Source organism: Eublepharis macularius, chromosome 14 (genome assembly GCF_028583425.1).
Source record: "Eublepharis macularius isolate TG4126 chromosome 14, MPM_Emac_v1.0, whole genome shotgun sequence".
Classification (NCBI taxonomy): domain Eukaryota; kingdom Metazoa; phylum Chordata; class Lepidosauria; order Squamata; family Eublepharidae; genus Eublepharis; species Eublepharis macularius.
The window spans coordinates 64688880-64710579 of NC_072803.1; the positions used below are offsets into that span (position 1 = coordinate 64688880).

A 21700-nucleotide genomic window follows, 5' to 3' on the forward strand; every position below is an offset into this window, starting at 1 on the left:
CGTGCCATCCAAATATTTTTTTATATCCCTCTAGGGCTAGTAATTTCTTATTCTTTAGCGTCATCCACTCCTTCAACCACACCAAGCAAATTGCGTCATGGTAAAGTCTTAGATTGGGCAGTTGCATTCCGCCTCTCTCCTTTGCATCTTGTAAAACTTTCATTTTCACTCGAGGCTTCTTGCCTGCCCATACAAAGTCTGATATTTTCCTCTGCCATTTTTCAAATTGCTTAGAGTCACTGATGATTGGTATTGTCTGTAGCAAAAACATTACTCTTGGTAACACATTCATCTTAACTGCTGCAATCCTTCCCAACCATGACAGATTTAGTCTGTTCCATTTGATCAAATCTCTCTCTATCTGAGTCCATAGTTTTTCATAGTTGTTTTTAAATAAGTCTATATTCTTAGCCGTCAGTTCGATTCCCAAATATTTCACCTTGCTTGTTACTTCACAATCCGTTATTTCCGTTAACAATTGTTGTTTCTGCTTAGTCATATTTTTGCATAATATCTTTGACTTCTTTTTATTAATATAAAAACCTGCCAAGTCTCCGAACTCCTTAATCTTATCTATCACTTTTGGCATGTTCTCCAATGGGTCTTCTACAATTAACATTATGTCATCCGCAAATGCTCTGACCTTGTATGAATAGTCCTTTATTTTAATTCCTCGAATTTCTTCATCTTGTCATATTTGTATCATCAGGATCTCCAATACCAAAATGAACAGCAGTGGAGACAACGGGCAACCTTGTCTTGTTCCTTTACTTATAATCAATTTCTTAGTCGCTTCATCATTCACCACAATTGCTGCAGTCTGGTCTCTGTAAATTTCCTTAATTGCTCTAATGAATCTTTCTCCCAATTGTAGCTTTTCCATAGTGGCAAACATAAAGTCCCAGTTTAAATTATCAAACGCCTTTTCAGCATCAACAAAGAAGAAACCAACCTCTTTGTCACAACGCTTGTCATAATATTCAATAGCATTAATCACTGTCCTTAAATTGTCTCTGATTTGTCTGTCTGGCAAAAAGCCTACTTGTTCCTCCTCAATGACTTCCGAAAGCCACCCCTTCAGTCTCTCCGCCAGTATCTTCGCAAAGATTTTATAATCATTGTTAAGTAACGATATAGGTCTGTAGTTTTTCACATTAGTCAAGTCTTGGCCCTCTTTGGGGATCAATGATATGTTCGCTTCATTCCAGGTATCTGGAATCCGCTGATCCTTTAAAACTCCATTGATCACCTCTTTTAGGAATGGTGCCAGTTCGTTAGCCATTACCTTATAAAATTTCGCTGTAAGTCCATCTGGCCCTGGCGCCTTTCCTAGATTTGCAGATTGTATTGCCTTGTTTAGTTCCTCATCTGTTACTTCACTATTCAGTTTATTTCTCCAAGCTTCCGAAATTACTGGAAGTTTCATTTTCTCCAAATATAACGCTATTGACTCTTTATTTACCTCTTTCTTATTATACAACTTAGCGTAAAATTTGTAAAAGGCTCTACTAATGGTAGTCTGTTCCAAATACGTTTTATTATCTTCGCAAATTCTATTTATTATTTTCTTTTCCCTTCTCTTCTTCAGTTGCCGTGCCAAATACTTCCCAGGTTTATTTGCACCTTCAAACGCTTTCTGATTCAATCTTTTAAGATTCCACTCCAGTTCCTTATTATTCATTGCTGTTAACTGTTCTTGAAGTATTTTAATTTCCTGATATAATTTCTTTTTCCCTGGTCTCTTTTTTAACTGTATTTCTTTGGCTTTTATTTTCTCCTCAATCTCTTGTCTTTTCTCCTCTTTCTTTTTTCTTGCTCTGCCATTTAAGTCCATTAGTATGCCCCTTATAACCGCCTTATAAGCGTCCCAAACTTTGTCAGTTGGTACTTCTTTATTTACGTTGTATTGTATGAAGAACTTTGTCTCTCTTCTCAACATCTCCATATTCTCTCCTTCCTGTAGCAAGTCCTCATTTATTCTCCATGCTTTCCTTTTTCTCCTTTTCCCTAATTTCCACATAATTGGATTATGATCTGAGCCTACCATCGGCATAATTTCTACCTCCTTAGTCCATAATGCTAAGTCTTTTGAGGCCCAGATCATATCAATTCTTGATAGTGTACAGTGCCTTGCAGAATAAAAAGTAAATTGTCTACTTTTAGGATGTTCTCTTCTCCATACATCTTCTAAAGTCTCTTGTTGTATCAAGTCAAAAAAGAGCTTTGGTAATAGTCCTCTTTTCTTTTGTGCAGTTGTTATCTTTTTATCTAATTCCAAGTTCGTCACTCCATTGAAGTCTCCGGCAAGAATTATCTGGTCGTATGAAAGATCATCTAGTTGCTTCCTCAAATCCTCAAAGAAGCTTTCCTTTGCACCGTTAGGTGCATAAACTCCGACTACCAACACTCTCTTTAAGTCCCAAGTACATTCCACTGCAATAAATCTGGCTTCCACATCTTTCATTACAAATTTTGGCTGTAGCTCCTCTTTTATGTACAACACCACTCCTCTTTTTTTCTTGTTGGAGGCCGCTACAAATTCTTTGCCCAATTTTCCTGATTTTAAATATTTTACATCCTGCTTTCTGATATGGGTCTCTTGCAAACAAACAATGTCACATTTTTGTTTTAATAGCCAGTGGAAAATATTTTTTCTTTTATTCGGTGAGTTTAGTCCATTTACATTCCAAGATAAAACTTTACACTCCATACTCATAATCTTGTTGGTAAGTCTTTTTCATTGTCCCTTATAAATCGCTCCATCTCTCGCTCAGATCTGATACGCTTTTTGGCCCCTCCAAACTCAAAGGACACACCTTCTGGTAACTCCCATCTGTACCTGATTTTCATGTCCTTCAAGATCTGAATTAGCACTTTGTATTTTTTCCGATCTAATAACACTGACCTGGGTAATTCCTTCATTATGATAATCGTCTTGCCATCAATCTCCAATGGATCTTGAAACTGTTTTGTCACAATCTTCTCTTTCATATTTCATGTCGTAAACTGCACAATCACGTCTCTTGGTAGTTTCCTCTGGGTTGCTATTCTCGAATTCACACGATATGCCACGTCTAGGATAGCCACAACTTCCTCCTCCTCCTTCCCCAGGTATTCAGCTAACACCTCAGTCATCTGTTCTTGCGCTGACTTTCCTTCCACTTCTGGCAAGCCACGAAACCGTAACTGCTTCTCCATGTGTTTAGTTTCTGCAACTGACATTCTCCCCCTCATCAGTCTCATCTCTGTTTGTTGCGTGTCTGCTAAGTTCTCCATCGCGTCTTCTACTGTTTTAACTCTCTGCTGCGTTCCTTGTAGTTCACTTTGTATTGTTTCCATCCCTTTTTTCACTTCTGACAGCTCCGATTTTACTGTCTGTGTAACCTCTTTAACCTATTTAATCAGCTCCAATTTCGTGTCCTTAAGTTCTTTAATCACGTCTAAAAGTTTTTTGTCCAGGTTTTCTATTGCCGATTGCCACTCTTTTTTTGACATCGTGGGGCTTGCTTTAGCTCGCTCCCACGAGTCCGCTCTCTTCCTTAACTCCGTGGCGTAAAATTTAATGTCTTTTTATTTCAAATGTCCCGGTCTTCTTGCAAAAATTAAATTTTAAAGAGTCCAAAATGTCGGGCGTCTTTTCTCTATGGTTTCTCTATGATTTTGTAATCCAAGATGGCCTACTTCCTTTTCCGCTGAGGCCGCGACCCTTCCCCTTTCAAAGATGGCGATTCCCTTCTTCCTGCCCTCCAGCAAGGGCCGCTTCTCTCCAGCGACTCTATTGTTGTTACGCACTTCCTGTCTCCCAACTTCCCACAGTAGGTCTCGCGATGGTATCTTTTTCTCACAGCTCCATAACCGCAAGTATTCAAAACAATAGTCCAATTCCTTTAATAACTTCTTTAAACTGAGTCTCTTTTCAAATACAACTCTTGCCGAGTCTTCCCCTCTTTATCGTTAGCCTGTTGCAGTTTGAAAATCTACTTTTATTCCTCTCTGCTTTTATCAATCTGTCCCGTAACAGAAGATAGTGATCTTTACCTTCTCATTCACTTTTCTCGGGTTGTAATCGCTGTTTCGATTTTAGCTTCTCCTCTCCGTTTCTTCCCCCAATCGAAGCTTGGGTATGTAGGTCTTATGCCAGCCGGATTGGCCCCAGAACTGCCGCAGAGATTGTAGCCGACCTGTCGCAGGGTGGGACCTCAAGGATCAGGAGGGGACCCGTTGTGTAGAGCCCCCCCTCGTCCGAGATCTAGCACACCCTAGGGTCTTGAGCGTTCTTTGCCTGCTCTCCGCCTGAGAGCAGTCGGCCGCGGGCTATTTTTCCCCCGCCGGCCACTTAAAACGGCAATCCGGTCAGCTCCGCAAATGGAGCTGCGTCAGACCTCCATGAATCCCAAACCGGAAGTCAAGGCTCCGAAGCTTCCTGAAGCATCCCAAATCACTTTGGGAAACTTGGGTTTGGTATTTCTGAATTGGGGCCATCATACTGGCCCCAGTTTGGAAATACCGAATCTTTACGAATCAGGCCCAATTCGATTTTTTTTCTGAACCGGGAACCCGAAGTGCACACCCCTAATGAACATGAGATAGCATGGAGCTGTTAGGTCCAGTGATTGTGTTGTATGGGGCAGAGTTAGCATCTTGGTTTATTGCAGGTCCTGTTTCCAGAGTTTGTGTCCCTGTTGTGAAGTGTATTGTTGTGAGTGAGGAGTTGTTTAATGTTGGGGGGCTGTCTGTGGGCAAGAAAAGGTTTGCCTTAGTTCCCGAAGAGGAACTAAGATTAAGAGCCAGCTGATGCATCTTCTTCAGCCCCTGGGAGCTGAATACATTAGGTGGCACAGCTTGATTTTGCTACACTTCCATTGGATCAGCTGTTTTTGACACCTGCTCACTACCACTTGAAAAAACTCCAGAAGCCACTGAGAACAAGACTTTATTAATGTATTTCAGGCGAGAATGACTTGCTCAAAGTGACCCCATAAGGTCCCAACTGAACATGCCTTTGAACCCAGGACTTTAAGGTCCAAAGCTTTTACATTTTGTCCTTTAGACCACGTCAGTTAAGTTATGTTAACTTGCCATTAACATGGAGACACTTGTGCAATGACCCACCAAGGAAAGTTTATGCAGGGAATAGATGAGAGCCCTCAGTGGCAAGATCATGCCACAGACATATTTCACTAAAAATACTAACTTGCTAGCTGGTACAGATCCTTCCTGAAACCAGCATTTGCCAAGGATATTGGCTCTGTTCTATGGAACTCTTTCGGCTCCTGTGGGGCGCTCTAGCTAAAATGAGGCTGTACGCTACTACATGCCCCAGAATCCTCTGCGAGTTGTAGGGGTTTCCACGCTAACTGCTCAGATGTTCCCAGAAGACAAAAAGGTTAGAAAGTGCTGGCCTGCACCGCTGGCTCTCAAAATATTGGTTCTGTGTCAACTTCTGTGTCAGAAAAATTACATTTATGGCTTTTCTTCCCACAGCTCCTGACCATAAGTCCTGGATGGCGCCAGAAGCACTTTCATTTTCCTTCAGTGACAAATCTGACATCTGGTCTCTGGGCTGTATCCTGCTTGATATGTTAAACTGCTCCTATTTGCATGTGTGTAGATTTTTTCTGACAGTAACTATAAAAAATGATTTAAAAAGTAATCCAACCCAGCCTGGTACTGAAATGTACCGTTCTGATAATGGTGATCATTGCAGGTCTTGGGGGACAAGCAGACAAAATGCATTCTGCTACAAACCTTGGGTACAATCCAGTCACCATTGAGTGTTGTTTTTGATGGGCTTAAATTGATGTAGCTCTGAATAGGATTACATTGTTGGACCACTAGAAACTTCTCAGGAAGTTCTGTGTGTGAATATCCTGATGTTCCATTTAAGTGCTTTAGTACAGAGCCAGAAATATGTTAAATCAGAACTTACAGGAAAAGGTACACAGTGTACAAAGTTTTTTCCCATGGGCTAAGAACCTATTTGATACCCAGAAAGTGAGAAGCGATATCCTGTAGAGATACCTTCCTAAAACTGTGCACTGTCCTGGAATTGTCATGAAATTCCTTCAGAGAAGGAATAAAAGAAAGGGAAGAAGTGGGACTCTGGAGAAATGCAGCATGCCTTAAAGCAGAAAACATGACTTTGCCCCTCAGCAGTCAGTGCTACAGTGAGGGAGAGAAGACACAAATTAGCCTGGTGGAAGAACTGCCCCCAGCTCCTTAGAGTGACCTGCTTCACCCTTTTAGAGCGATGGATTTTCCAGCAGCCCCACTTTAACGAATCTGTAAAGAGAATGTGTGCAGATGTGATGCCTTTGTTCCCTTCTCTTCAGGCAGAAGAGGCAACTTCATTATTGGGCCGAATTAAAGAAAATATCCTTAGTCTTGAGAATGCCCTGAAGTCTATGAGGCAGGAGGATGCACCCATTTCTGCTATTTTGGTTATGATGCTGCAGATCCAGCCAACTATGAGGCCCACCGTACAGTGAGTACCCCTTTTCTTCTCTCCATTGACTTCACGAAATTAATTATTTCCTAACACCTTGCTGAACTCCTAAGTTGTTCTTGAGCAGCTTCTTGATTTCTCAGATTTCTTTTCACCTTTCTGCAGAGTGACTTCCCTGTATCTGTCAAGGAACGTCCCCTTTTGGAAAGCACACAATGAAGCTGGACTTTTATTACAGGAGAGGGTCGTTATTAGAATCCTTGGGTGCTTATTTGAAGTGTTTATTCAGACCAGACTGTGACAGCTAAACAAATTAGATGTGCATTTTATAAGGACACTACACTGGCTTCCGCTTTACAGTTGGATGTGTCTGCCTGGGTGCTTTATGTCCTGCACATGTACACTGTTCATTTTAAAAAATAGATCCTAGTGGGTTATATCTTCAAGGAGAAATCAGGAGTCTTTAAAAAGAAGCACTTAAGGAAGCAGGGGGCAGATTTATCTTTTATCAAAAATATAAATGTATTACTTTATATTTTAACCTGCCTTTTAGCCCAAGCTTACGGTTTATGGCATCAACTTAACCGATTCTCTTTTTCACTCTTTAGGGAACTAGTTAGTAATCCATTTGTTAAAGAATGTTTAATTCTAGCCAGATCTCCCCTAATCAAAGTGAAGAAGCCTCTGTCTCCTGGAATAATTGATGTAATCTGTGAAAGTGGAATCCATACTGTTCTAGGTAAGGTCAGAACATAGGTAAGATTTTTTTGAAATAAAGATTTTTAATTGTCTTGAAAATATGAGGAGATGCTATGCCAGGGATAGTTTGTGTGCTGCATTCAACTCCCAGTAGCCAAAACAAAAAACTGTGACGACCTAACTAACAAGTACAATAATAATTACTCCCACAAACCAATTATTACAATATTTCAGCATGCATTTTATAAATAGTATTCAAGATAACCAATTGCACACACACACACACACAAACCTTGCCACGGCAGCTGCAAAAAGCAGTACAATAAGATGAATTCATACAGGGTTTTTTTTAACATAAAGTGCTAGTGCCAATTCCAATATTTATACAACACTCATTGCATAATTAAAGTGCAAATGCTACAATGATTATGGTTCATAGAGCACAATGTGCAACCCCACAGTCATAACATTGCATAGAAAATCTGCAAGCAGACAGCTCGTGGATATAAGTGGAGGGGAAGAAGAAGTCCAATCAAGGACGTGCCATCTGCCGGTTGGACCGGTTCCTGGGCATAGGACCGTTTCGGATCTTTTTCAAAGTTGGCAGGATGTCAAACAAAAGCTGACGCAATCCTTACTCTGCTTATACACGCACTTTATTATGAATTCCTTGTGAGGGTGATGGGCTGACGTGAATGGTAAATTGTCATCCTACTATAAGCAGAGTAAGGAAGCACAACTGAAGGCTTGTACAAGGCCAGAGTCAGGCCCCCGGTTTTGCCCAGACTTAAGGAGTGGCCTCGTCCTCCTGTGCACAACAAGAGGAAGGCAGGCCCTGGCTGCCAGGCATGCGTTCCTCCATCTGATCCAGACTTCATCCCTGGCTCTCCACTTTCTTTGCTCCTGGAATGAATTTATTTTTTAAAAAAGAGGGCAGTGGCTTGACTTTGAGTGTTTAAATCAGGGCTTTTTTACTGGGGAAAGGGGGGGAACTTTCATATTGGAAAACTCCCGGGAGGAGGTGGCGCACCTTTCAGTACTTGCGTGCGCACACCTGGATCTGTGTGATGACATCATTTCCATGAAGTGACATCATCATGCAGTCTGTGGCCTCCCCAGAGCACTACTGTGCTCCATGGGGCGCCCGATTCGGCCCAGATAAGGCTAAATTTGGCCTGTATCGGGCCTGAATCAGCCCAAAATGGGTTGTTGCACCGTGGGGGAGCACTCCCCTGTCCTGCAGTGGCTGGATCCAGGCCATTTTGGGGCCAAATTGGGCCAAAATGGGCCCAAAATGACCCAGATCAGCCTAGAACAGGCTGCTGCCACATGGGAGAGTGTTCCCCCTCCCCCCCAGCAGAGGCCCGATCCTGGCCGTTTCAAGCCTGATCTTGGCTGTTTGGGGATAAATTTGGGCCCAAAATGGCTGATAGGGGCCCAAAATGGCCAGGATCAAGCCCGAAACAGCCATGATCGGGCCACTGCCAGGTGGCAGAGGATTCCCCCGCCTGGCAGAGGCTCGATCCTGGCTGTTTCAGGCCCGATCCTGGCCGTTTTGGGCCTGAAATGGGCCCAAAATGGCCAAAAGGGGCCCCAAAGGGCCAAGATCAGGCTGCTGCCAGGTGGGGGAGTGTTCCCCTGCCTGGCAGAGGCCCAATCCTGGCCATTTTGGGCCTGAAATGGGTCCAAAATGGGTCCAAAACAGCATGTATTGGGCCCGAGTCGGCCTGGAACGGGCTGCTGCTGGGTGAGGGAACCTTCCCCTGCCTGGCAGTGGCCTGATCTGGGCCATTTGGGGCTGATCCGGGCCCAAGCGGGCCCAAAACAGCTAAAACAGGCCATTTTTTAAAAACCCACGTGACACTAGTCAAGTGGGTTTTTAAAAGAGGTTCTGGAATGCCGTTCCAGGGCATTCTGGCTCAAAAAAAGCCCAGATGAGCACAAAGCAAAAAAACAGTTGAACAGGCTCCATGAACAATCATGGAGATGGAAGCAGGCCAGATGACAGAATCAACGGGGAAACCTCTGGTAAGCACGTGAGCTCAATACAGTAGGAAGGTGGAGGAAAGCCGAGCTTGTTTTGCAGGAGAAGACACACACGCACGCACATTCCCTTTGCAGGTATGCTGTCCAATGAGTGTGTGGTTAGGATGGTGTTTGAACCAGGGATGGATTTCCAGTGCACTTGTTCTCACATGATTAACTCCTACGCTACAGTTTCAGGGTGGGTAGCCAATGTTGGTCTGTAGTAAAAGAGCCAGATTCAGGTCCAGGAGCACCTTAGAGAGCAACTAGGTTTCTAGTGCACGAGCTTTCAAGTATCAGAGAGGACTCTTGACAGCTCATACCCTGGAAATCTAGTTGGTCTTTAAGGTGCTGCTGGACCTGAATTTGGCTCTTTTATGCAACATTAACTTTTACTCCCGAGCAAATTTGTGGCAAGAGGTGACCTAGGGATGATGTCTTCTAAAGGCCTCAAGCAATGTGCATTTATGGGGGCATCTGAAAAATAATAACGGATGAGTTCTCCAACCTATTTTTGTTATAAAAGGGTCTGCAGAAAGGTGCAAATATTTTTATCTTCTGCAGAATTTATGATTACTTACCCAGAGATAGAAGAAGCTCAGGAAAAGTGCATTGAGCGTCTTAATACCATCTTGAAAGATGCTAAGGGTAAGACGTTTTTGTTTCACGTGGGAGTTTGATGCTCAGCGGTTCCACAGTGGAACAAGGCGCGATACAGCCTGTAGCCTCCCACAGGAGGGCCCTGGGAAAGGAGTGAACTCTTGCAAGAATAGTGCAGATGTGGTGGTCTTTCCCCTGTGCTGTCGGACTAGCCAGGCCGCCCCTCACACACAGGCTGCCACTCTTTGCCGTGTTCATTTGGGCTCTCACCAGGCAGGAAGAAGAGCATGCTGGTTAGAGTTGGGTGAGTTTGTGCCAATACGTGTGTTGCAGTGCTACCTGCAGGCGTTGCTGGTGCTGCTGTGGAGATGGGGAGGAGACCAGGGCTGTGACCCGTCCGTAGCACAGGGCAGCTCTTGCGTGCATGCCTGTGTGTGTGTGTGTGTTTCTTTAGCAGCTGTGCAACAGAAGCTGGTGCCCACAAAGACTTATAAAACGTAAAAAAATGAAAGCAGTTAATCGAAAGCAAAAACTAAAATAAAGCAGCTGTGGTTTCTTTCCCACAGTCAACATAAATATCTCCCTTGAACTCCTTGATTCCGTGACTCGTGCAATGAAGAATCACACTGATTCTCTTGAGATACAGTTAGCCGGATACTCTTTGCTGCTTGACATCATTGGCAGAGGTAGGGTGATCACCAGCAGTTGAGCTCCAACCCTTTATTCTGACTGTTATTTACCATTTCAATACCTCTTTTCAACAAAGCATGGCAAATCTTTCCATTTTTCACTTTGTACCAGCCATCGGATGTTGGTCAATTAACGGCTTCCACAGGTTGATGATTCCCGGTTGGCCATCATTGAAGAGGCATTTGTAGTGGCGATGGAGCTTCCACACAGGGTTATTCTCAGTGCTTTCCCTAGTATCCTCTTGTGCTGTCTGAGGGCTTTAAAAATTGGTACTAGCAATATCACTGAATTTTTATGACTATAAAAATACTGATGTTTTCTTAAAAGGCCTGCTGGTAGCACAGGGGAGAGGACGGCAGGCCTGAACGGATACCAGGAGTGGGTGATAAGAGTTTGTTTCTAGATTACAGTGGATCAGTAGTTTTCAAACCTCCTCCCTTCATAGAATGCTTTCCACATTTCAGGGCTGTAGCTGTGATGGGGCCTATGCCATGCCACCTGGGCTATTGGGTCACCCCACCTAGGAATGTTTTGAAATACAGCTTTTTAATTTGTGACATGACAGCTTCTGCTTACAACATGAGAAATTCTTTTTAGAACAGAATATTTCTGATTGAAGATGATCAGTAGTAGCTAGTACTTCCAAAACTTTGATGCTTCAGCCTTCACCCCATGCAGCTGACCCCACTCAAGAGTCCCCCGGCTGAGGACTCAGTCAGAACATGATGCTGGGAAATCCGTGAATGGTGCTCCTGTTCTCCTCCCCCCATTAAAAATCACATCTGCAATAGACATGTTACATTTAAAGTGTTGAAAGCAACATCAGAGACATAATCCTTGGTCAGCATTATGGTACCCTGGCCTGGATAGCCCAGGTGAGCCTGATCCTGTCAGATCTCAGACGCTAAGCAGGGTTGGTCTTGGTTATTAATTGGATGGGAGACTTCCAACGAAGACCAGGGTTGCAGAGGCAGGTAATGGCAAACCACCTCTGTTAGTCTCTTACCATGAAAACCCCACCAGGGGTTGCCATAAGTCAGTTATGACTTGAGGGCACCACACAAACACAGCATAATGGTAACATTTAAGGATTGGGCAGGGGGAGGCTGAGAAATGGTTGCCTTCGTAAAGACCTGGCTGAGGTGATTTTGAATTCCAGACTTTCCATCCAGCCACCAATCATTAACAATCAGCACATTCCAAATGAGACTGAAGGAGGAGGAGGGCAGAAATACCTCCTTCTATAGCTGTTACATAATGCAGCACCTCCTGAAGTTCTGTCTCCAGTGCTTTTGCTGCAAACTCCTTGTGACGCAGATGTTTGTGACGCAGATGTTTTCTCACACAGTGCTATTGGACCATGTTTCGTGCTTGCTTAGGAAGAACTGCCACATTTTTTGGCATACTTACAGTGTGACTAGAAAACAACGAAGGCAGCTGATGGCTTTTGTCCCGTGTTCTGCTTTTGGCAGCTGTGGGACAGAACCTGGATGTGGAGATGCTGGCCAGCGAAGACACCGTCCGTTGCCTGGTGAACTCGATGAAAGCGTTTCCTGACAACGAAGGCCTGCTGGGGATGATCTGCACGTTATTCATGATGATGTCAAGTAATGGTGGGTCAGCTTCGGTGTCTTACATCCCACCAGTCACTACGTCAACGAACCCAGAACCCACCGTTATAGAAACAAAAAGCCCGCGTTTCCAAGAAGGGCACCTATATGTTTACAGGCATCCTGTTGTTATTACTAGCAGGCCAAAAGGTCACAGATGGATAATCTGTGACAGGTAGGGTTGGCAGGAGATGGCACGTCACACTTGCAGGTAGATGTGGGGATTATGGGAAGGCAAATTCTTGCTGATTGGTATGGAACCCCTTTGTCTCACCTCTTTTGAGTCCCACTAGTGGTGCACTTGCCACTGTTTGAGAACCACTGACCCACTCTAAATGTTGGCTGCATTAAGCAAAGCAGTTCCCCCTCTTCATGCTGGCATCGTTTTGGCATGGTCACTCTCTCCTACATAAATAAGCGCTTTTTTTGTCTAGCCAGCAGCGGGCAGAGGGACAGTGCTGCCCAGTAATAAGGTCTGCTTAACAAAGTCCAAGGTGGCTCAGGTCTCACTCAAACTACTCTAGGGCTTGAAGAGATCATTGGATTGACACAGAAGACAGCTTTGATGCTCTTTGGGTAGTGATAGCCGACCACTGGCTTGGCCATTCAGTCCAGGCTCCACAGCCCCTGGCATGAAACTCCTATAGGAACGGAGAAACACGGGCAAAAGGGTTCTCTCCTGCGCAGCTGGCCAATGTGAACAGCATCTCCGCCAGAGTTTTCTTTTATGAGCTCCAGCTACTCCCTCCCATTTGTGGCAACGGGGGCAACTCTTGTCAAAGCTTCTGTTATGCTCACACAGAGAAGAGAGGGTTTATTTATTATTCATTTATTGTTAGATTTATATCCAGCCTTTCCTCGTGGCTCAAGGTAGATTACACATCACAATTAAAACATTACAGTTAAAACCAAAAGAAGAATGTCCTACCTAGCCCGTTCCCTCCCAAAGGTGTCTGCAGTTTATACTCCCATTGTGAGCTGTGACTAAATGGCCTAGCAGAGCCTCCTGCAGATTTCAGACCACGGCACTCCCCTTTCTTCCATAGGGAGCCCATTCTGCCAAGCTGGAGCTGCCGTGGAGAAGGCGCCGGCTCCGATGGATGCCCGGAGGGCCGACTGAAGTGGGGAGTCGGCCAGTAGGTGGCAGCCCAGAGAGCCCTTTGCTTTGCTTCCGTTCACGTGGAAGTGCATCCCTCGGCACGGATGGCCCTTCAGCTCTTCCTCAATGCAAAAAGGGGTGCCAGTTAGAAATTAATTGCTGACTATGTTCTTGCTGACAACTAGCAGATCAAAAATATAACCGGACAGGACAAATGCAAAGCCTGTGAAAAATTTGGGCAAAAGAAGATAATCATGAGCTCTGTTCGGATTCCTTTTCTTCTTCTGCCCTGTGGGTTTTACTGTACCTTCAGTTTATGATTTATAAATTGGTTACCTATGAAATCCAGCATATAATACCTTCTTTGCTTTGCTTACCAGATGCAGCTGCAAAAGCCCTGAGGAAAGCTGGTATCTTCTCAGAAGTTCTGACCGTTCTGAGCAATTGTGCTCACAATAAAGACATCAGCCTCGCTTGTTGTGGAGTTATCTGGAGTTTGGTAGTAAATGGTATGCAGAAGAGCACAACAGATGATTCGGCTTCTGTAGCTGGAGAAGCATTTGCGGACTTCCACCATTTAGTGCCAGAGCTTCTTCAGGGAATGTTTGGGCTCATAACTTGACCTCATGTGTTGGGAGACACTGGCTGAAAAAACTTGAATGAGGGCAGGTGTCGAGCGGTGACTGAATAGAGGCAGCAGCCCCTGGATACAGAACATTGGAAAGAAAAAGAATCACAGTAGTTTCTTTGGGCATAAGCAGAGACCATGTTCTTTCCAACATCACATTCCCTTGCTGTTTATTTACTTTCAAATGGACCATCCATTTAAAATGGATCCTGTGGCTCAAGATAATTCAAAATAATCAAGTGCTTCAAATTCCTCATGTTTTTGAGGAAGGCATGTATTATAACTGCCAAATTATCTAATGCCTAGTAACACGGTAAACTGTGTTTTCAGCATCAGATCCTGTTTTGGGGACAAGTAATATTTTTGTCTTACTGGGATATTCCCCCTGTTGGTTTTATTTCAGTTTTTTTGCTTGCTGCGTCTGACTCTGCAGAAGCCAAGGGAAAGCCTTTGGCTTCTGCTGGCCGTCCAAATCTGGTGTATCTTCCTGTCCAGAAACTCACTTAGAACCCCAGGCACGGTGGCTTCAGGCCAGAGAATCAGTCACAGATAAGTCCCTGAGAAACCAGTGGACTTGCCTTAGTAAGAATTTATTTCTCGCATTGATTATAACTGTGGCTCTGTGATTATAACTGTGATTATAACTGTGACACTCTCTGAATTGGGACTAATATGTTTTGGGAAATCTCTTAAGAGCCAAGCGAGACATTAGAGTGGCCACAGGTCCCAACCCATGGCAACTGACACTGTTTTAGAGAAGAAATTGGCCATTTAAAAATGCCACGAGAGCTGACCTTGATAGAACTTGTGGTGCAATGGGGCCAGGTGGTCATGGTTCTCCCTCCGTGTGTGCCCTTTCAAGTGTCAAGGCAGCCCCCCCCCCCCCCGGCATGGCTGTTTCATCTCTTGAAAAGGTGTGGAGGAGCGGAGGACAAGATTGCCTGGTCCCATTGTGCTGCAGGCCCAAACAGGACTGGGCGCTCAGTATTTTTAAATGGCCAAATTCTTCTCTAAAATGGCACCAGCAGCCACAGGTTGAACCTATTGTCATCATAACATCTAGTTTTCTTCTATGACCTTGCTAGTTGCACTATAAGATGGAATGCTGGGTATTTCCCTCTTTGTTGGGCTTTAAAATATTTCTAAATTGGAATTTTAATAGAATAATTGTGTTCACTGATTTTTCCCCCAATCACCTAGGACCTTTGAGAAGGAGCAAGATGTAAATGTAAATGATCTAGACAGTACGTTGTAGTACTTTTACTTGCCAACGTGAACTTGTTTCTGTCCTGTTGATCTAGTCACTGATGTGTCTGAAATGCCACTGAAATACGCTATTGAGATTGTCTCTGCAGTCCTCCACATGCATCTTCCGCACGGAGATGTGACGGAATCAGCATGCTGTGCCTTCTGGGCCCTGTCCCTTCACGGTGAGTTTTTACTGCCTTGCTGTAGAGGAAGAGGACTTAATTTTGGAGTGAAATATCTTTCATCCAAGGCTGGTATTTTTCAAGCTGCATTGCTTTCCTAGGTACTCTAGGCATACCAAGCAGACTGGTGATGGAAGAAAAAAAAATAGGTTGCCCACCATGACTAATTTTGCCTTGCAATAACACCTAGGCCTCACCAGCACCCCTCGCTAATGCTAGAGAATATCTCCTGCACAATCTCCTGCAGCTTGTTAGAATTCTGCTGCTGAAGCAGGGGTAATTGATAAATCAGTACAGAAGGGACTCTCTTGCTGGTGGGAACTCAGAAAACCAGCTGGGTAGCAGAAATGGGTGGGGGTCACCAAAGTCTGTTCATTGGGAGATGTAGAAGGTCTTCCAGGATATTTCCCTTCCGAAGTCAGACGAGCATCTCAGCATCTAGAGTCACACTTCCTCATAAGGAAAACAGCCACATACACCCCCCCCCCACTCCACCACCACCACCTGCAGTGACTCTCATCTCTAGGGAATACCTCCTCCCCCCCCCTCAAATTTCAGGTCTTCATCGTGGAAGAAAGTGAATAGTTAGGAAAGGAAGGAGACTATAGCCACAACTATTATGACAGGTTGTCTTCCGTCTGCCCCGAAGCACTTCCAGAGCCGCCTCCTGTCTCACCTGTGCCAGCCTGACGATCACTTTCCTGGAGGTTCCACACGCTTTTGCTCATCTGCCCTTAGGCTCAGTTCCCTTGAAAGTTCCAGCATTTGAGATTCTGGGCTGAATAAGTCACTTAAATCAAGGAGGGTGGATGCATTAGGGGCACTGCCACAGGATTAAAAGCTCTGCATATTCTAGTGGGACAAATTGATCCTTGAATTAGATTCCTTCTTCAACCCAAAGATCAAACCAAATTTTACAAGCCTTTATGTACCCATTCCTCTACCCCTAAGGAATGAGAGACACATTACATACACATTTGCCTAGTTCCCCCATTCTACATAATCTGCATCAAACCAGCATGGGAACCTGTTTGTTTCCATCTAGCCCTGTTCTCTGGGAAGGCTTTCCACTTTTTCTCATTACCTGAGGTTGGGTGGCACAGCCTTTGCCTGCTCCTTCATTGAGTGGCCAGTGTTACTGGGTGTGGGTCTCCTTGTGAGTAAGTGAGGGAATTAGCGGCAAGGAAGACAGCTATGCAAGAGGGGTAACGACAGGATCTTTTCACCAATAATTTACGGAGTCCTTTCCCAAGGAGGCACACGACGGCGGTGTTCTTAATTAAAGGATAGTTTTATTCAAGGGGCAGAATTCATACACACACAAGATTGCATACAAGCACACAAGAGGCCTAAGAAAAGCAGTGGTGAAGGTGGAATAGATTTGAGGGCTTGCAAGGCGATAATTACCTATCCAGAGAGCAGGGAAGTCTGCGGAGGGAGAGCTTCAAGCGCCAGTGTTCTCAGCCAGGAGGGCAAGAGGCTTGGAGCAACCTCAGGGGAGAAGCACTTCGGATCCAATAAGTGCATGATTTGAGTGGGGCAAGGGTCCTATTCTTATAAGGCAAAGCTTGCCTTGAGGTGGGAGAGCCCTCCCAACCGTTGGAACAAAAGACTCCAACAGTCAGTTCCTGGGAATAACAGGTTTGATTACCTTGATTACTTGCTGCCGGGGTATGTAAAAGAGAATGCAAAGTCTCTCCTGGAAGTGCACAAAAGGGGCAGTCTGTTAATGGGTTCCACCGGAGCTGAGTTGATGATTTTAGTTGGGAAATGTACCTTTTCCAAGAATGAATTATAAAAACTTATGAATGCTAATTGATTTCTCCTCGGTCATGGGCTGGGGATCTCATCACGGAAGAAGAGAAGGGAATGTGCTAAGTGGGGAGACACTACGAGACCTGACTTGCTGTGGATTCCATTTGGAGCTGAGAGGACTGTAAACTAATCACCGCTGGTCACCCTGCATTTACATTTGGCATTCCGTTCATGCCCGGGTCTCCTGGGCAGGACTCAGCAACCGCTAGCTGGAATTCCCGTTTCCAAACCAAACTGCATTTAATCCAGGGACCTTGTGATGTTATATCACCGGTAGCTCTATTAAATAGCTATTAAAGATGGCGGAGGCCGGGCCGACTGTTTACACCAGTGCTTGAATGTGTTCTTGTTCTTGGGGGGGGAGGGATTTACGGGTGATCTGTAGAGTTGTCTGCTTTCAGGAGGTACTATAAGCTTTCCTTGGGTGGAACTTTCATAGAATCTTCATGCCCTCAGCAACCCCTCCTTGAGAGAGCTGAATATTGCAGAAAGATATAATTTCCTTATGTGAGCCAAATTCTATTGTTACACCCTTCCCTTTCCTATGCATTATAAGTATGCTAATACTGCATAAATGCTCCAGTTTTTCATTCTTTTCTTTCCAAAATGATACAGTTGCTGCAAAGTTGTGAAAAAACATATCAGGTTTTGTTTCACTGGATACTTGTGTTTTTCCCCTTCCAGATTGTGTTGATGAAGCTAATTATGAACCCTATTCCTTGCTTCTGCTGAATGCTCTCCGGCTGCACTTTGAAAGGCCAGTGCTGGCGAAGAATGCTTGTCTGGCATTGGCAAGCCTTTTAAGGACATCTGGTAGCCACCTGCGATAGACAGGGAACACTTCCAGCCAACTAGGCAGGCTAAAAGCCTGTGGCTTGTGATGCAAGGCAAAAGAAACCAATGGGGGGCTGGGTGGTATTGCTGCTGCTGCTGCACTAGCTCAGTGCCTCAGAATGGCACAAGTGCCATACATGGCTTTGCACATGGCAGATGTGGGTAAAGTGGAGATTGGACAGGGGAGGCTGGGGAGTGGCAACACCCAACATAAAAAAGTTCAGGTCAAGTAGCTGAACGTAAATGTGTCTGTTGACAAGGCCAGTCCCCAGTTTGAGCCAGCCAGTGGTGGTGGAGAGTGCCCTCAAGTCACAGATGACTTATGGTGATCCCTGGCAGGGTTTTTATGGCAAGAGACTTAACAGAGGTCATTTGCCACTGCCTGCCTCTGCAACCCTGGTCTTTGTTGGCAATTGTAAAAAGCAAGTATCAGCCTGCCCAGAGCATGGTTGTGCCATAAGACCACTACCTTGACATGACTAGTGATTGCTGTGGGCCTCACACCACTGATTCCATGGAGCAAACATAAAAAACAAAGTGAAGTGAGGTAAAAGTGGACAAAACAGGATCCATGCAGTAAATGCCAGGTCATTATTGACTAGTAGCACTGAGTCTCTTCCACTACTGAGAGCTAGTTTGGTGTAGTGGTTAAGAGCGCAGGACTCTAATCTGGAGAGCTGGGTTTGATTCCCCACTCCTCCACTTGAAGCCAGCTGGGTGGCCTTGGGTCAGTCACAGCTCTTTCAGAGCGCTCTGAGCCCCACCCACCTCACAGTGGTTTGTTGTGGGGATAATAATGACATACTTTGTAAACCACTCTGAGTGGGCATTAAGTTGTCCTGAAGGGCAACTTAAATAAATCGAATATTATTATGACTGTTAGCCAGTGTTTGGAGTAATCTAGAAGGTTGGACACCATAAGGTGGCGTGTGTACTGCTGGACAGTTTAGGAGTGAGGGAGAAAATTATTCATATTTAAATCACAACATGCATACCTTATGTCTGGCATCTGAGCCTCCCCGCTCAAGCTCCCCGCCCAAGCCCAAGCAACTTTCAGCCTAATGTTGGATTTAACTGTGTGCAGTTCTAGTTACCATATCTCAAAAAGGACATCATTTTACTTGACATTCTTGCTTTCTCCACAATGGAGATGCATCCTTCTCCTCATCCCCCCCGCCACCCCTTAGAACTGGAAAAAGTACAGAAGAGCGGGAATAAAGCTGATGAGGGGGGTTGGAGCACCTTTCTTATAAGGAAAGTCTGAGGATTCTGGGACTTTGCAGTTTAGAAAAGAGACGAGTAAAGGTTTATAAAATTTTTAAAATTATGAGCAGCGAGAAAGCAGACCATTTTCTCCAAAAGTACTAGAATTTGGGGACATCCAGTGAAGTTGATGGGTGGTAGATTCAGATTCATTTTTACTGAATGAGTGACTAGAATTTGCTGCAGAGGATGTAATGCTGGCCAGAGGTATAGGCTTTGAAAGGGGAGTAGATACATTCACGGAGAAGAAGTGTGTCATTGGCCACTAACCGTGGTGACTAAAGGGGGCCACCTTACTCAGAGGCAGAAAACCTTCGAATGCCACTGCCAGGAGGCAACGTCAGGGGAAGGCCCCGATCTCTGTATGCTCCGTTGTTGTCCCTCCAGAATGACTGATTGGCCACCGTGTGAGAAAGGATGCCGGACAAGATGGACCTCTGCTGTGGTCCGACAGGACTTGCTTGATATTTTGTTGTTAAACATACAGCGTTGACTGTTTATTGTACTTTGTTAGCCACCTCAAGAACCCAGATAGCCGAGAGAGCAGGATAGAAATGTGTAAATTCATAAGCAGTTTGCAGAGAAAGACAAGGCAGACGAGCAGTTTTCAGTCGGTGCTCTCCCTCCCTCTTCCCAGAACTGTCTGGGTTCCGATTCATTGTCACAGATGAAAAGGGCAGCGGCATGACCCTCCTCAAGGAGTGCTATCGGTTTCATTGTGAGGACCCGGAAGTGATAGAAAACATGTGTGTGTTGATCGACGAGATGTTTAAATACGGTAAGTCTGCTCCCTCCATCTTTCAGTTCATCTGGAGTCCCCACTTCATATAAGCCAGCCCCAGGGCAACTGAAAAGTACTCGTAATATAGTGACCTTCCTGACAAGCAGGACAATGAAACTTCACTTCCATCTCGGTGAGATGGCGAATGTTAGAAGCGCAGATGGCTGAACTAGGAGATCCCACAAACTACTCTGGTGACCAATGTGCATGGGACTTCAAATGGAGGCTGAGACCGAATGGAAGCACTGCCCTACCATCACTGCAGCTTTATTCAGACATGAAATAAACTCACCCTGTCATCATGACTGGACAAGGGCATCCCTCAGACCAATATTACTTTAGCTTTCATGCCAAGACTGCCCTCCTTCACTACATGCTATTGCAACCATCTCTCTGCACCAAGTACTACCAGCAAGAGATGTAGAGACCCATTAATTGACTGTGAAGTTTATCATAGCCTGAGCGTCAGCATCCCCGTTAGCATTGTAGCTAAGAGCATAAACCAGCATCAGGACATTGGGCAGTTGATGTAGGGTTCTTTTTATGTAGGGAAGGAGGGAAAAGCAAGCTCATGTTTGCTTATTTCCTGGCCAACATTGGGCTAGGCTGGTCTTCCCCTTGCGCTGCTGTTCCTCCTCCCGGTTGCTGCTACAGACCGAGATCGAGGATTATTTCCTATCACAACTAGCAGTGAAACCTCCCCCCACCCCTTTTGGAGTGAACATTCCAAATTTGAGTGTGATGCTACTCTGAGTAGTGCTACAATTTGTGTTGCCGTTTCTGGAAATACTTCCCACTCTTTCCTGTACTGTCTCTGCTGAAGACTGACTCTCCCCACTTCTTTGAATCGCAGATGAGATTGTGGTGGAGATGGTCTCTCAGAACATTACAGAGATGCTGACAGAAATGAAGAACAGGTTTACATCCAGCTTGGTGAGAGCAAAAGCATCAGTGATTGCCGAAGCTTCAACAAAAGCTCCTTTCTTGGTGATGGTCGTTTGGAGGGCATTGCATAATTAATACGCTCTGGCATAAAATTACTCTGCTGAGATTAAAATTGGTGATTTAAGTTTGGTCTTTTGATTCTCAACCATTTATATGCACCCTTGACCTTTGTTTTCTGCTCTCTAATATGAAAGAGAAGCAATGCTGGACATCTGGTTAGAGCTGCCATATAGCTTTTCAAGAGGAGAAAACAGAACGTCTGACACCTTTTTTTTACATTTTCTCCTCCAGGAAATTGTTACCTTGGTAGAAAAGGCACTCTCCAAACTGCAAAAAGGTGAACAGATTTAAAAAGCTTCAGTTCTTTTATTTAGAAAGTGTTTCGTTTTCTGAAATGTAGGATGGGCTGGATCCTGTGGCTCTGTTCTGCTAAGGGCAGGGATTTCCTCCAGTGCCAGGACCTGTGGCTGACATGGGGCCCTTCTGCTGGACAGAGCACGGCACCACCATTACTGACACAGATCCACAGGATCCTAATCATTATTTTAAAAAAAAAATCTTTCCCCCCATGCCTGCAGCACACCCCATCTGAAACGTAGCATCTGCCAGAGCAAGAGTCTTCCCCGTTGCGTTGCTTTTCTCAACTCTCAAGATGAACAGCAACGAGATTCGAAGGGATCTCCAGCTTTGAAGAATTTTCCTTTTTATGTATTTTTGTTATGTTATTAAAACTTGCACAATTAAAAAAACATGAAACCAAACTAACGTGTCACTGCTATCTGTGGGTCAGGCAGTAAACGTGTAGCTTTAAGTTCAGAACCTGGTGATCCAAAGAG

The 21700-nt window shown here is 44.7% G+C and overlaps 1 protein-coding gene across 1 annotated transcript in view; it reads left to right on the plus strand.

Annotated features, from left to right (window-relative positions):
• STKLD1 (serine/threonine kinase like domain containing 1) overlaps positions 1 to 21215 on the plus strand; it is a 45665-nt gene extending 24450 nt beyond the window's left edge. Inside the window, exons 8-18 of the mRNA XM_054997278.1 lie at positions 5485 to 5603; positions 6333 to 6484; positions 7054 to 7184; positions 9734 to 9817; positions 11932 to 12072; positions 13549 to 13677; positions 15098 to 15226; positions 17726 to 17854; positions 19776 to 19916; positions 20773 to 20852; positions 21156 to 21215. Of these exons, the coding sequence (XP_054853253.1) occupies positions 5485 to 5603; positions 6333 to 6484; positions 7054 to 7184; positions 9734 to 9817; positions 11932 to 12072; positions 13549 to 13677; positions 15098 to 15226; positions 17726 to 17854; positions 19776 to 19916; positions 20773 to 20852; positions 21156 to 21215 (1295 nt within the window). The remainder of the gene's footprint in view (positions 1 to 5484; positions 5604 to 6332; positions 6485 to 7053; positions 7185 to 9733; positions 9818 to 11931; positions 12073 to 13548; positions 13678 to 15097; positions 15227 to 17725; positions 17855 to 19775; positions 19917 to 20772; positions 20853 to 21155) is intronic.
• Positions 21216 to 21700: the final 485 nt, after the last annotated feature.